Below are 14,443 nucleotides of genomic sequence, written 5' to 3'. Positions count from 1 at the left end.
AGTGATGATATATGGACAAACTGCATGCAAGCCCTCTGTACCTCGCTTAATTACACTTATCACCTTATACTTCACCGATATAATGACGATAATAATGTAATGATAACGATAATAGTTAGTAGATAGATATAATATATACGGACAAACCTCAGATCTATGGTTATATGGTTAGACTCACGCTCCCTCCCCTCCCCACCTTTTCCTCTCATTACCTTATAAGAAGCCCAATCAAGCGTTATTTAGCGAAGTAATTTTAATGTAGGTCTTTAAGGGTCACTAATTATACCTATCAAAATACCTCGATCAGCTGTTCCATTGTTTACTCTCGAGGTCTTGAACAGCTGATGAGTCATACCTGTTAATTAGTCTTTACCTGTTGTCTTACCTCCCTCACACACACCTGATTTTCCCCTTACACACACCTGTCCTATCCCCTCCCACACCTGTCTATCCCCTCATACACACAACTGACTTTCCCCTTCCACACACCTGTCCAATCCCCTCCCACACACCTGTCCTATCCCCTCCCACACCTGTCTATCCCCTCATACACACACCTGTTTTCCCCCACACATACCTGTCCTATCCCCTCACACACCTGTCTATCCCCTCATACACACACCTGTTTTTCCCCACACATACCTGTCCTATCCCCTCACATACCTGTCCTATCCCCTCACATACCTGTCTTTCCCCTTACACATCTGTCAATCCCCTCACACACCTGCCCCTTCTATCCCCTCACACACACTTGTCATTCCAGCCTTACACACCTGTCATGGAAGGCTTCAGCACCAAATAAGGGACTTCCACACCTGTTTATGGGGTCAGCTCCAGCACACCTGACTTATTATTTTTTTTATTACAGCTAAAGAAACAGCTCAGGGGCAACAAAAGGTTTAAAAATAAATAAATAAAATAAAAAAGCCCGCTAATTGCTGTTCCCAGACCCTCATGAGGAAATCCAAACGACAGAGCGATTGTTAAACTTTCATTTGTTAGATTTTGAACACACCTTTGCACCGCCTCGCTTCACTTCCCCCTCCGTCAGTTTGTGCTCAGAACCGAGGCCCTCACAGGCACCTGACAAGGACAACTTCACAGTGCTGGACTCACTCACCCATCACTAAGTTATAAATGCATTTGGCACACTTTTATTAACCGTCAATAAAACCTTCTCGTGTAGATTTATTTAGCTTAAGAATACGATTATTTTTGTATTAAGAAAACCTCAACTTTAGGATACCGACACACAAATACAAGCTGTTCATTCTGTTCATTCTGAGTGGAAGATATTTCTCAGGGGAAGACTAAGACCAGAGAGTGGTAGCGAGGGAAGAGCTGATTCACTTGGCAACACTGAACACTGAACACATCACCAACTGCATGAACAACTCTACCTGCTCCCTGATCCTTAGACTCTTCTGGTTGTCACACTTAAGTCGAACATTACCTTACTTTCTATCACTCTGGCAACTCACAAATTTGACCTCAGAACCAGAATATATGATGCATTTCTTAGACTTCTCTGGTTGTCACACTTAAGTCAAACATTACCTTACTTTCTATCACTCTGGCAACTCACAAATTTGACCTCAGAATCAGAATATATGATGTGTTTCTTAGGACTTTTCTGATTGTTACACTGAGTCAAACATTACATTTCTCTGTCCTATCAGTCTGGCAACTCACAAATTTGACCTCAGAATCAGAATATATGATGTGTTTCTTAGGACTTTTCTGATTGTTACACTGAGTCAAACATTACCTTACTTTCTATCACTCTGGCAACTCACAAATTTGACCTCAGTACCAGAATATATGATGCATTTCTTAGACTTCTCTGGTTGTCACACTTAAGTCAAACATTACCTTACTTTCTATCACTCTGGCAACTCACAAATTTGACCTCAGTACCAGAATTTGTGGGGCATTTCTTAAGACATTCTGGTTGTTACACTGAGTCAAACATTACATTACTCTCTCCTATCAGTCTGGCATCTTACAAATTTGACCTCAGAACCAGAATTTGTGAGGCATTTCTTTGACTTTAAGGTCATTACACTGAATCAAACATTACATTACTCTCTCCTATCAGTCTGGCATCTCACAAATTTGACCTCAGAACCAGAATTTGTGAGGCATTTCTTAGATTTCTGGTTGTTACACTGAGTCAAACATTACATTACTCTCTCCTATCAGCCTGGCAACTCACAGCCCAATAAGTGATTCACAGACTTTCCTGGTTGTTACACTAAGTCAAACATTACATTACCTTCTCGTATAAGTACAAATAGAGAGTTAACTTAAATTAGTCATGTTATCAAGGCACCGGACACACACTCAACACCCTACGCACAGCCAGACACTTCCCAAAACGGTGCATAAAGGTCTTGATTGTCATATTGAAAGATTGTACAGTGCATGAGCTTTGCCCCTAAATACAAGGTTCGAAGGTGTCATAAACAGGGAAGACTGACTTAGACGATGCACTTGTAATGTCTGTGTGAGTGTTGTGCTTCCGAGAGGCCCACCAATATGTAAACCGACACTCCTATCGTAAGGTCTCAGTTGGTCGCTGTGTTGTATCTTGCGTTTCGATGCGGAAGAGCTGACGTATTTTTGTGAGTGCCGTTAAGTTTAAGGGTTGGCACACGATCTTGGGTTTATTACAACTTATAAATGCAAACTCAGTTACCTTAAGACTAGTATTAAGTTTATATTCAAGGCAATTATAAGGTATCTCCATTAACACAGTGGATGTCCTGACTCTCCAATCGGTGGTGGAGCGTGGCGAAGGTGACCGACGCTTAACGTGATAATAAACTCTAGAAGCGTCGACAACAATAGACTCCGAGACAAGGCACTAGATCACGCAAGGAAGAAAAAAGAAAAAAAGAGTGCATAGAAGATGAAAAGGAAGGAAGAAAATAAAAATGTAAATAAAATAAATCGCAAAAAAATGAAGAAGAAATGAAAACAGAAAAGGAAAACAAGGAATAAAATGAAAATAAGTTGAAATAATTAAGAAAAAAGAAATGAAGAAGAGCAAGGAGGAAAAAAAAGAAAGAAAAAAATGAAAGAAAAAAGAAAAAAAATGGGAAAAAAAGGCATTTCTCATATTGCAAAAAAACAACAACAAAAAAGTGTGTGCGTGTGTGTGTGTGTGCGGATAACTACAGCTACTATACATACAAGGTTACAAAATCTATGTTAATACTGGCATACATACATAACAAGAAACATCACTTTATAAGACACTGCGTTTGTGACTACAGCGAGAGGGAGTGAGGGGCGGAGCGGAGAGGAGGACCCCCCTGCTACATCCCTCCCCACACCCCCTCCGTGAACACTGTATTAAAGCTTCTAGTGTACAGAGCGCGCCAGCCCTTCAGGATTAACACACACCGTCAAAATTCAGTGCAACGAGACTCAGGTTACGGACGTGTTTCGGGGTTTGCTGAAGAAGGACGTGTGTAAATTTTGAGTTTCATGGACGTGCGGAAGTTTAGGCACTTGTTTTGGTTTGGCTTTGTGAGGCCGTTGTCACACAGTCAGGATCATGACTCCCTGGGGTCCTGGCTCCTCCCACCGTTGGGCCACACGGCAACAGTTTTGGAAATTTCAAAACAATCAGGGCCGTCCCCGACATCTGTCACCTGTTGGGAATAAGCCACGACCGTCGGATGTCCATCTCAACAATGTTATAACAACGTCGTTTCAACATCAGCAATGGTCGGCACTCAAGGGGATCTACTTAAGATGGTCGTAACGTGCGCAGGCAGTGCGACATTTCCAGCGCCAGGAGGTGCCGGAGCCGGCGATCGTGACTGTGTGATTGTAGCATTAGTCTGGGTGAAGGAAAGGCAGGTTAGTCCTTCCTAGTAATGAGTTTATAATTACATCCGTAGCTACTTTTGGCTTGAGTAAGACAGCCAGTGAATCATCTTGAGTTGCTTGGACGTATAGAATTTCAGGCACTAATTTCTGTTTGGCTTTGTTAGCGGAGGTGAAATTTACTACAGTCGACCCTCAGCCACCACTCCATAACTCCCCAACAACCAACTCTTCACCCTTATGAGCACCAAACCAAGATTAACTGGCGCCACTATAAAAATTACCATGACGGGCTTGGGGCGACCACCAGGCCCTTGAAGAAAGCCTACCAGCGCTATAGGCAGGGGGGGGAAAAAAAAAAAAAAATAAAAAAAAAAAAAAATCCATTCACCCCTTTAAAACCCTGCAATACAACCTTTTAAAGTGCCCACAACAGATACATTAAAGGGGCACAGGAGATGGAATTCACTAAGCCAACCAAAAGTACCAATTCTTCACCTTCTAAACCCAAACTACTCCAAATACTCTGACACTACTCTCATCTTAGCTTACATAGGTCTCCAGATTCGGGGTTTCTTGTGGTGGGTCTGTGGGGTTGTCTAAGGGGTGTTGGGGCCGGTCTTGTAGCGCGTGAAGAGGTTGTAGAGAACTCGCAGCGTGGATTTGAGGTCACTGTTCACGATGTCTGGAAGAAGAGGGCATGGGAGGATGATGGAAGGCTCTTACATATATAATCTCTCTCTCTCTCTCTCTCTCTCTCTTCCATCTATGATTCTGCTCTTTCTCTTTCTCCTCTCTTCTTCTCTTCAATTTTTGCTCTGTCTCTCTCCCATCTACACACTTACTCTCTCACTCTCAAACACTTAGTCAATTTTTATCCATTTCTAAATCTATATGAAGTCTGGAAGGCCGAGGAAAGAAATCAGTTAACCAATTCTAACCTCAACGTAATGACAGCTTGAATAAAGAAAGAAACTGTACCAGTGAAAAAAAGGAGAAAATAAATAAAGTAACATCGCAAGCTCTCACCTTCCGGCCTGGCTTTGGGCTTGGCGAGTCCGGCGTCCATCATGAGCTCGAAGGACTGGGAGACGTTGTGGAACTTCTCGTCAAAAGTCTGGACAGGAGGGAGAGAATAAGAAAGCAAGGTGTCACTAAAAGCCGGCCATTTCAACCCCGGACCCATCGGTGGTGCCGGCCGATTTTTCACTGTACTATTTTAAGCATGTTTCCTTTGTTTGGATAGCCAGGACAGGCACTCAAGTATGGGAAAGAAAAAAAAGGGACCGCACTACCACAACCGCACAACCGATTTTTCAGTACCGCGCCCACCTCTGCCAAAACTGTACCGTCCTCTTACCCTGGGCGTGATGTAGAAATGGTGTAGAGGCACAAAGTATCCCTCCAGCAGCCCCATCAGCATGCAGAGGTACACGCCATCGCAGAAGTCGTTCTCCAGATCGTTCACCTCCAGGTTGACGAGGTTCAGTTGCTTGTTGACGAAGGTGATGAGCGACTGAGGATGGGGATGTGGGTGGTAGTCTTTCCATGAACTTATAATTATTTTTGAAGCAGGTTTTAAGTGTTTTTGTGAACTTATAATATTTTTGGAGGAGGTTTTATGTGTTTTTGTGAACTTATAATGTTTTTGGAGGAGGTTTTAAGTGTTTTTGTGAACTTATAATTTTTTTGAGGCAGATTTTAAGTGTTTTCATGAACCTGGATAATTTTTTCAGAGGTTTTAGTCTTTTCATGAACTTGGATAATTTTTTTGAAGCAAGTTTTTAGTCTTTCCGTGAACGTATATATTTTTTTTCATCTATAATCCTTCTCTTTCATCTTCTGTCATCACTCTCCCTGTCTCCTGTCTATCCTCTCCTCTCCCATTTACTGTCCCTTCTATACTCTTGCTGTCCTATCTACACTAACTGTCCTATCTATCTATCTATCTTCTGTCTTCAATTTCCACTCTTCCTGTCTCATAGCTATCATCTTCTGTCCTTTTTACTGCCCCATCTACACTCTTCCTGCCCTATCTACACTCTTATTGTCCTATCCACACACATACTATCCTATCTTCACTCTAACACTCCCATCTACACACTTCTCTCTCTATCATCCCATCTCCCATCATCATCTGCTCCCTAACCATCTCCCTTCACCCTCACACCCTCGTCTTCACCCTACCCTCTCGTCACACCCTCATCCTCGTCCTCACCTTCTTCACCACCTGCAGCTTGTCCGGGGCGTGGTCAAAGAGGGTGTCAAACGCATCCCTCTCGCCTCTCAGCCCCAGGTCGTCATAGGTTCCTGTCAACTCCTCGTCCACGATACGATGGTGGAGCTGCCCGTCGCGCTTCTGTGGGGGGGAGGAGGGAAGGGGTGGGGGGGTAGGGTGATGTGAAGATGGTGCCGTATGTTGTAAAATTTGGTTTAGTACAAGTTTTTTCTTATATAGCAGAAAGTTAACCCAAACTAAACTAAAATCTGGTTTAGTACAAGTTTTTTCTTATATAGCAGAAAGTTAACCCAAACTAAACTAAAATACATCACCAAAGCCTTACCTGCACGATGACCACCTTGATGATGCAGTTCTCGGGCATCTTGATGGGCGCGCGGAAGTGTCTGGCGAGGGCGACCAGGAGATGCAGGATGGCCACGATGTTCTTGGTGTGGATGGACTCAACGGACCACTTCTTGGGCTCCATGTGGGACAGGCCGAGGATCTGAGGAGGTGGAGGAGGAGGAGGAGGAGGGGAAGGAGGAGGAGGAGGGGGACATTAGAACATACGGTAAATGGTCTGCAGGAGGTTGGTAAATACAAGGCAGGTCATGTGTGTTTTCCGTTGAGGAGGAGGAGGAGGAGGACAAGAATGGTTTTTTTTTACATCAAAGGAGACAGCTCAAGGGCAACAAAATGAGTGAAAGAAAAAAAAAAAGAAAAGAAAAAAGATAGAAAAACAAAAAAAAGTCCGCTATGTCCACAAGAGGCTGTTACGTCGCCTATACAAAGCAGATCGTTTATGTTTTCCGCTGACTCACGTGGTTTGCCGCGGCGAGGACGATGGCGAGCTTCTGCCGCTGCCCCGCCTCACTCTGCGTCACCTCCTGCACGTCCAAGGTGTTCTTCGTTAGGGCTTCTGCGCAGGTGAAGGGAACAGGTGAAAAAGTGTGCAAGGTGGCTGAGTGGTTAAGGATGAAGGTACACATTCCGCCCCCCGCCGCACAGCTGGGATTTTTCAGTCACCGTCAAGTGGCCCAAGACTACCCACATGCTGCACTTAAGACCCAGACCCAGACTGTAGATTCACTATATGATCTCCTGGGGGCAGCATGAGCCTAGCAAGATGGCACCACTGTAAACAATTGCCTGTGTCATACCCTCTCCTCTCCCTTTTGCATCCTTCAATCTCCCTCTCCTATCCTACCCACCCTCCTGATCCTCTCCTCTTTCCTTCTCTCCCTCCTGTGCCATACCCTCTCCTCTCCCTTTTTCATCCTTCAATCTCCCTCTCCTATCCTACCCACCCTCCTGATCCTCTCCTCTTTCCTTCTCTCCCTCCTGTGCCATACCCTCTCCTCTCCCTTTGCATCCTTCAATCTCCTCTCCTATCCTACCCACCCTCCTGTTCCTCTCCTCTTTCCTTCTCTCCCTCCTGTGCCATACCCTCTCCTCACCCTTTTTCATCCTTCAATCTCCCTCTCCTATCCTACCCACCCTCCTGATCCTCTCCTCTTTCCTTCTCTCCCTCCTGTGCCATACCCTCTCCTCTTCCTTTTTCATCCTTCAATCTCCCTCTCCTATCCTACCCACCCTCCTGTCCCTCTCCTCTTCCTTCTCTCCTCCTGTGCCATACCCTCTCCTCTTCCTTTTCATCCTTCAATCTCCTCTCCTATCCTACCCACCCTCCTGTCTCTCCTCTTTCCTTCTCTCCCTCCTGTGTCATACCCTCTCCTCTCCCTTTTGCATCCTTCAATCTCCCTCTCCTATCCTACCCACCCTCCTGTCTCTCTCCTCTTTCCTTCTCTCCCTCCTGTGCCATACCCTCTCCTCTCCCTTCTTCATCCTTCAATCTCCCTCTCCTATCCTACCCACCCTCCTGTTTCTCTCCTCTTTCCTTCTCTCCCTCCTGTGCCATACCCTCTCCTCTCCCTTTTTCATCCTTCAATCTCCCTCTCCTATTCTACCCACCCTCCTGTCCCTCTCCTCTTTCCTTCTCTCCCTCCTGTCTCAGCCTCCCGTCCCTGCACCTCACCGATCAGCTTGTGGAAGACCATGCCGTCGTACATGTCTTCCTCGATGTCCTTCACAATGATCCTCTCGGGGGCCAGGACGTCATTCATCCACTCCACCAGAATGTAGATCAGTTCCTTCAGTTTTGGGTCGTCATAGGATCGCGGCTCAATCATGGACCTCTCATCGTTGTCGGCTGTGAGGAGGAGGAAGAGGAGGAGGAAGAGGAGGAGGAGAGGTGTGAAAAGTTTGTCGGTAATGAAGTATGTGATAAAGTAATGCAAGTAAGTATGTTAAGTAATGTAGTGAAGTGTTTGGTAATGAAGTGTGTGTGTGTGTGTGTGTGTGTGTGTGTGTGTGTGTTACTGTTTACACTGTTCTTTCTTTCTTTCCTTTTTCTCTTTTTCCCTTCCTTACAGTGAAAGAAGCAGCTCAACGGCAATACAAAGAAAAAAATAAATCTCCGCCTGAAATTGACATCTTCTGACCTCTCTCTCTGTTTTCCTTCATCCGAGCAGCATCAAGCAAGTTTTGTTTTGTTTTTGCAGGTATTGTTTATTGCCATTAAGCTGCCTCTTGATGTAAAAATAATGGTAATAACTCATTCCGTCCACTCACCCAGGTCGTAGTCATCGGGGGGGACATCAACGGACATCGGGGAGCCGGGAGAGTCAATCGCGTATTTCCCTTCATGCTGCACCTCCTGGACTGTGTGGGGAGGCGAGGCTTAGACACACACACTCACGCTAACCTAACCAATGATAATAGTAATACAACCCCATAACCTAACCTAACCTAACACCCTCGCATTAGTAACCTTACCCCTGATACTGGTAACCTAACCTAATCCCTAATCTAACCCAACCTGACCTACCCCCTAATATTAGTAACCTAACCCCCTAATATCACTAACCTAACCCCCTAATATTAGTAACCTAACCCCCTAATATTAGTAACCTAACCCCCTAATATCACTAACCTAACCCCCTAATATTAGTAACCTAACCCCCTAATATTAGTAACCTAACCCCCTAATATCACTAACCTAACCCCCTAATATTAGTAAACTAAACCCATAATATTAGTAACCTAACACCCTAATATTAGTAGCCTAACACCCTAATATCACTAACCTAACCCCCTAATATTAGTAACCTAACCCCCTAATATTAGTAACCTAACCCCCTAATATCACTAACCTAACCCCCTAATATTAGTAACCTAACCCCCTAATATCACTAACCTAACTCCCTAATATCAGTGGAATAAGGTGTAACTCTCGATTTTGTTCTCATTCATTTATTTGTCCTATTCCTTATATATGCCGACGGGCGAAATAAAATTATTATTATTATTATATCAGTGGCATGTCCCCCTAATGACAGATAATAAACCTAACCCTTTGATATCAGTGACCCAGTCCTGTAACATTAGTGATCTGGGTAAACATAGACACTCACTCCGGGCCTCCAATATTGCCCCCAAGAGAAAAATAACCATTGTACTTCTCTAGTTTTGCCGGCGCATTGTACATGTTGGGGGGGTCCAGGGGAGAATGGGCCCCCTGTGGTTAGGTGAAGGGTCGGTGGGGGGCTTTGAAGGAAACTAACCTAACCATAAAAAACTTGGGTGTACCAAAATACCTTCACCTGGCCAACTTACAAGTATTAAAGGTAAGTTAATGAGCTTATTGCACCTGAATTACCCACACAGGACGAAGATCAATGCATAAGGCGTGATTAGGAGCAGAATCAAACCCATTAATCCATTTAAATCCAAGAATATCAGGTTTAACAAAATATTTTCCTCTGAAACCAAGCTGAAAATGAGGTGTTAATGGTCTCCCTACCCCTTAACAAGCTAAGCAAGTTATAGATAATTGTGTAAACCGTGAATAGGAGCAAAACCAGCCATATAAACCCATTAAAACCCAAGAAATTCAGGTTTAACATTTCCCTTGTAAAAAAAAACAAGCTGAAAAATATGTTAATGGTCTCCCTACCCCTTAACAAGCTAAGCAAGTTAAAGATAATTATATAAACTGTAAATAGGAGTAAAACCAGCCATATAAACCCAATAAAACCCAAGAAATTCGGGTTTAACATTTCCCTTCTAAAAAAACCAAGCTGAAAAAGAGGTGTTAATGGTCTCTCCACCCCTTAACACCCTATGCAAGTTAAAGATAATTATATAAACTATAAATAGGAGCAAAACCAGCCATACAAACCCAATAAAACCCAAGAAATTCAGGTTTAACATTTCCCTTCTAAAAAAAACCAAGCTGAAAAAGAGGTGTTAATGGTCTCTCCACCCCTTAACAGCCTATGCAAGTTAAAGATAATTATATAAACTGTAAATAGGAGCAAAACCAGCCACATAAACCCAATAAAACCCAAGAAAACCAGAATTAACACAAAAATCTCCCTTGTAAAAAAACGAAGCTGAAAAAGAGGTGTTAATTGCTTCCCTACCTCTTAACACCCTATGCAAGTTAAAGATAATTATATAAACTGTAAATAGGAGCAAAACCAGCCACATAAACCCAATAAAACCCAAGAAAACCAGAATTAACACAAAACTCTCCCTTGCGTGGGCGGGGCTGTCCACTGCACCTGCTCCCTTCACACCCCTATTTCACCCCCTTGCACCCCACCTGGCGGCTTGATTACAGGTGAGCGTGGAGTCCTTACCTTCCTTTATCTTCTTCTTGCGTCCTAGGGTTCCTATCTTATCCCAGAAGGACTCGTTGGCCTCGTCTTTGCGGGGCGTGGTGGGGCGCGGGGACTTGGGGCGCTGGGAGGCCATCTTCATCGTGCCAACCTCCGTCTCGGCCCCGCCCTCTACACCTGGGGAAGGGTAATTAGGGCAGGTAAAGGTTAATTAGGGCAGAAAAAGGTCAATGAGGAGAGGAAAAGGTCTGAATAAGGTCTGAAGATGATGATTTTTGGGTGGGTCCTCCGTCTCGGCCCGGCCCTGCACACCTGGGGAAGAGTAATTAGGGCAGGTAACGGTTAATTAGGGCAGAAAAAGGTAAATGAGGAGAGGAAAAGGTCTGAATAAGGTCTGAAGATGATGATTTTTGGGTGGGTCCTCCGTCTCGGCCCGGCCCTACACACCTGGGGAAGGGTAATTAGGGCAGGTAAAGGTTAATTAGGGCAGAAAAAGGTAAATGAGGAGAGGAAAAGGTCTGAATAAGGTCTGAAGATGATGATTTTTGGGTGGGTCCTTCGTCTCGGCCCTGCCCTCTACACCTGGGGAAGGGTAATTAGGGCAGGTAAGGGTTAATTAGGGCAGAAAAAGGTCAGTAGAAAGGGGATAAATGGGATATGAGTTGATCTGGGTGAGTTTCAATCTCTATCAATTTATATCAACCCCCATTTCGTCTCTCTTAAAGGCTAATTAAATTACTGAAGAAAATGGGTTAGAAATATTAATAAAAAGCTAATAAGGGCAGAAAAGGTCAATGAGGAGAGAAAAAGGTCAAAATAAAGAAAAGCGAAAAAAGTTTAGGGATGTAAGTTGATTAGGGGGTCCATTTCTACCTCTATTTCTATTTCTCTCTCTATTTCGGCTTCCTTGTCTTCCTCCAAAAGGGTAATTAGGCCAGAAGAAGGTCAATTAGGGCCTAAATATGCCTGGGAGAAAGGTTAATTAGGGCATATAAGTTGATTTCGGCTTCCCTTCCTGTGAAAAAGGTTAATTAGGGCAGAAAAAGGCCTGATAATAATTAAAAGAAGGTCAACAGAGAGGAATTGAATGGGAAATGACTTGATTTGGGTGAGTTTCAATATATATCCACCCCATTTCGTCTTCCCTAACTTTATAAAAGGCTAAATTATGGGAAAAAATGGCTTAACAATATTAATCAAGGCAGAAAAAGGCCTGAAAGTAATTAAAAAGGTCAAAATAAATAAAGTAAAGGGAATGTAAGTTGATTAGGGGAGTTATTTCTATACTTTCATCGTCCTTCACCTGTATCTCGCCCACAATATACCTGGGGAAAAGGTTAATTGGGGGAGATAATGGCCTGAGAGTAATTAAAAGGTTGAAATAATTGAAATAAAAGGAGTATCATTGATTTGGGTGAGTTTCAGCTTCAATCAATCAGTAAGATGGTTGAGTCCGCCCATAAATTTTTAAAGGGGCACTTATCTAAATCTGAGTTATCTAAATTCACGTGTTTTTCAAGGGCTCAGGCGAGGATGGTTGAGCTATATCTTCGTTTTTTTTTTTTTTTGCATTACTAAAAAGAGAAAGAGGGAATGTATGCACGAAATAAAGACAAACACACACATACATAGATATACAGAAGAGTAACAAGATAGATAAACATAATAAAATAGACAGACAGACAGATAGGTAGAGAAAGAGAGATAAGGGAAGAGATGAGAGAGATGGAGAGAGACGGAGGAGAGAGAGAGAGAAAGCATAATGGAGGGAACATGGAGAGAGAGGAGGAGAGAACTTAAGGGAGGTAGAACAACATAAGAACACGTAAGGAGTCTGCAATAACATAATGGAAGAAGAAGTAGAGAGAGAAGGAGAGAAATTGAAGGAAAGGAGACGAGAGAAGGGAATGCATAATGGAAACAGAGATAGATAGATAGATAAATAAGTAGAAACACACACACACACACACACACACACACACACACACACACACACACACACACTTACCAGGGGGTCGCAGAAGGGCCTCAGTGGTTTCAGGGTTGGTCACTACGATAGCCGGGCCCTGAAGAATGACCCCCCCCTCCCCCTCATACTGGTAAGGGGGGGAGGGGGCGTGCTCGAGGGGGGCTTCTTCCGCTGAAAAGAAGAAAGACAGATAGATAGATAGATAGATAGATAGATTAACATGTGTATATATAGTTAAACAAATAATAATATAAAGAAAAGTAAGAAGACATATATAATAAAATAGATATAGAAATAGATAGATAGTGGATAGTAGATAGTTTAATAGATAGACACTGAAGGAGTTATATTCAGATTGAGATAGATAAATAAGTGTATGGATAGATATTTAGATTGACAGATAGATAGATAGAAAGAGAGAGATAGAGTATATGGACAACTGGAAGGGAGAAAGAAAGAAAGAAAGAAAGGAAAGAAAGAAAGAAAGAAAGAAAAAAGAAAGAATGGAAGAAAGAAAGGAAGGAAGGAAGGACGAAACCACCACCACCACCACCACTACCACAACAACAACAACAACAACAACAACAACATCACTCACCATGGGTTGTAGCCCGGACGAACTGAACCTTCTTGGGCACGTAGTCAATGATCTTCGGGGGAGCGGGGGAGACACAGGGGGACACTGGGGGGCGGGGGGTAGGGGGGGGAGAGAGAGAGAGAGAGAGAGAGAGAGAAGAGGGAGAGAGAAAAGAGGAGGAGAGGAGAAGAAGAGAGAGAAGGAGAGATAAAGAAAGAGAGAAGTAGACGGGGAGAGAGAAAGAGAGGAGAGAAAACACAGAGGGAGATAGGTGGAGAGAAGGAGAGATAATGAGGGAGAGAAAAAAGAGATTATTATTATTATTATTATTATTATTATTATTATTATTATTATTATTATTATTATTATTATTATTATTATTATCATATCTACTACTACTACTACTACTACTACTACTACCACCACCACCGCCACCACCACTACTACTACTACTACTACTACTATTACAAACTTACCTTCCACGGACGAATCAGACAAGGCTTTAAGTTCGTCATCTGAAGTATCTGAAAATCCTCCATCCTGCATCCTCCTCAGCTGACCCTCTATAGGACGAGAAGAAGGGGATCGAAGAGGGTTTAGAGGGTGTATAGAGGATCGGATCGTTTTAAAAGGGATTCTGAGTGTCGGATTGGTTGTATTGGGTTGCTGTTGAGGTTTTTGGTTGACTGGGTGATTGGTTGATTTGTTTTTGGGTTTTGTTTATAAGGGAAAAATTTTGATGGTGAGTTTTTTTTATGTGCGAGAGATTGGGTTAGTTTGGTGACACACACACTCTCTCTCTCTCTCTCTCATTCACTCACTCACTGTCAATCACTTGCACTTTCCCTTTCTACTCACGTGCATAAGGCATCTCAGGTGAGGACGATCGGGCAGGTGAGGGGGACCGAGAATGCTTAGAAGGTTGATCCAGGTAAGCCATTCTGCAGGTAAATTATCATTATTATCATATTATTATTATTATTATTATTATTATTATTATTATTATTATTATTGGGAGGGAAGTAGTGGTGGTGGTGGTAGTAGTAGTAGTAGTAGTAGTAGTAGTAGTAGTAGTAGTAGTAGTAGTAGTAGTAGTAGTAGTAGTAGTAGGAGGAGGAGGAGGAGGTGAAGGAGGGAGGAGAGGAAGGAATATGAGT

General features: G+C 43.2%; 1 protein-coding gene and 1 long non-coding RNA gene across 7 annotated transcripts in view; both read right to left on the bottom strand.

Moving 5' to 3' along the window:
* Positions 1–978: 978 nt before the first annotated feature.
* LOC126985314 (uncharacterized) lies at positions 979–3,177 on the bottom strand. 5 transcript variants are annotated; one of them, XR_007738496.1, is made up of 3 exons: positions 1,806–3,177; positions 1,595–1,701; positions 979–1,490 (listed from the first exon to the last, which is right to left on the bottom strand). It is a non-coding gene; the product is annotated as an uncharacterized LOC126985314 (long non-coding RNA). The 5 variants fall into 5 exon arrangements; XR_007738495.1 differs by lacking the exon at positions 1,595–1,701 and having other exon boundaries at positions 979–1,594; XR_007738494.1 differs by lacking the exon at positions 1,595–1,701.
* A 3-nt stretch (positions 3,178–3,180) lies between these two features.
* Positions 3,181–14,443, bottom strand: part of LOC126985313 (beta-parvin-like) — an 11,522-nt gene continuing 259 nt past the window's right edge. The window contains exons 2-15 of one of the 2 annotated variants that reach the window (XM_050840067.1): positions 14,145–14,227; positions 13,763–13,849; positions 13,308–13,391; positions 12,749–12,880; positions 10,762–10,917; positions 8,690–8,779; positions 8,094–8,267; positions 6,880–6,977; positions 6,402–6,563; positions 6,056–6,196; positions 5,198–5,353; positions 4,867–4,954; positions 4,390–4,522; positions 3,181–3,851 (exon numbers count right to left, since the gene is read on the bottom strand). In XM_050840067.1, coding sequence (XP_050696024.1) covers positions 4,437–4,522; positions 4,867–4,954; positions 5,198–5,353; positions 6,056–6,196; positions 6,402–6,563; positions 6,880–6,977; positions 8,094–8,267; positions 8,690–8,779; positions 10,762–10,917; positions 12,749–12,880; positions 13,308–13,391; positions 13,763–13,849; positions 14,145–14,226 — 1,536 coding nt within the window. In that variant the 5' untranslated portion in view covers position 14,227 and the 3' untranslated portion in view covers positions 3,181–3,851; positions 4,390–4,436. Of the gene's footprint in view, positions 4,523–4,866; positions 4,955–5,197; positions 5,354–6,055; positions 6,197–6,401; positions 6,564–6,879; positions 6,978–8,093; positions 8,268–8,689; positions 8,780–10,761; positions 10,918–12,748; positions 12,881–13,307; positions 13,392–13,762; positions 13,850–14,144; positions 14,228–14,443 lie in introns of both variants that reach the window. The other variant, XM_050840066.1, reaches the window with a different exon arrangement.

This window comes from Eriocheir sinensis, chromosome 59 (genome assembly GCF_024679095.1).
Source record: "Eriocheir sinensis breed Jianghai 21 chromosome 59, ASM2467909v1, whole genome shotgun sequence".
In the NCBI taxonomy this organism is placed as follows: Eukaryota; Metazoa; Arthropoda; class Malacostraca; order Decapoda; family Varunidae; genus Eriocheir; species Eriocheir sinensis.
The sequence above is the reverse complement of the archived record's forward strand: the minus strand, read 5'-3'. Positions and strand labels throughout refer to the sequence as shown.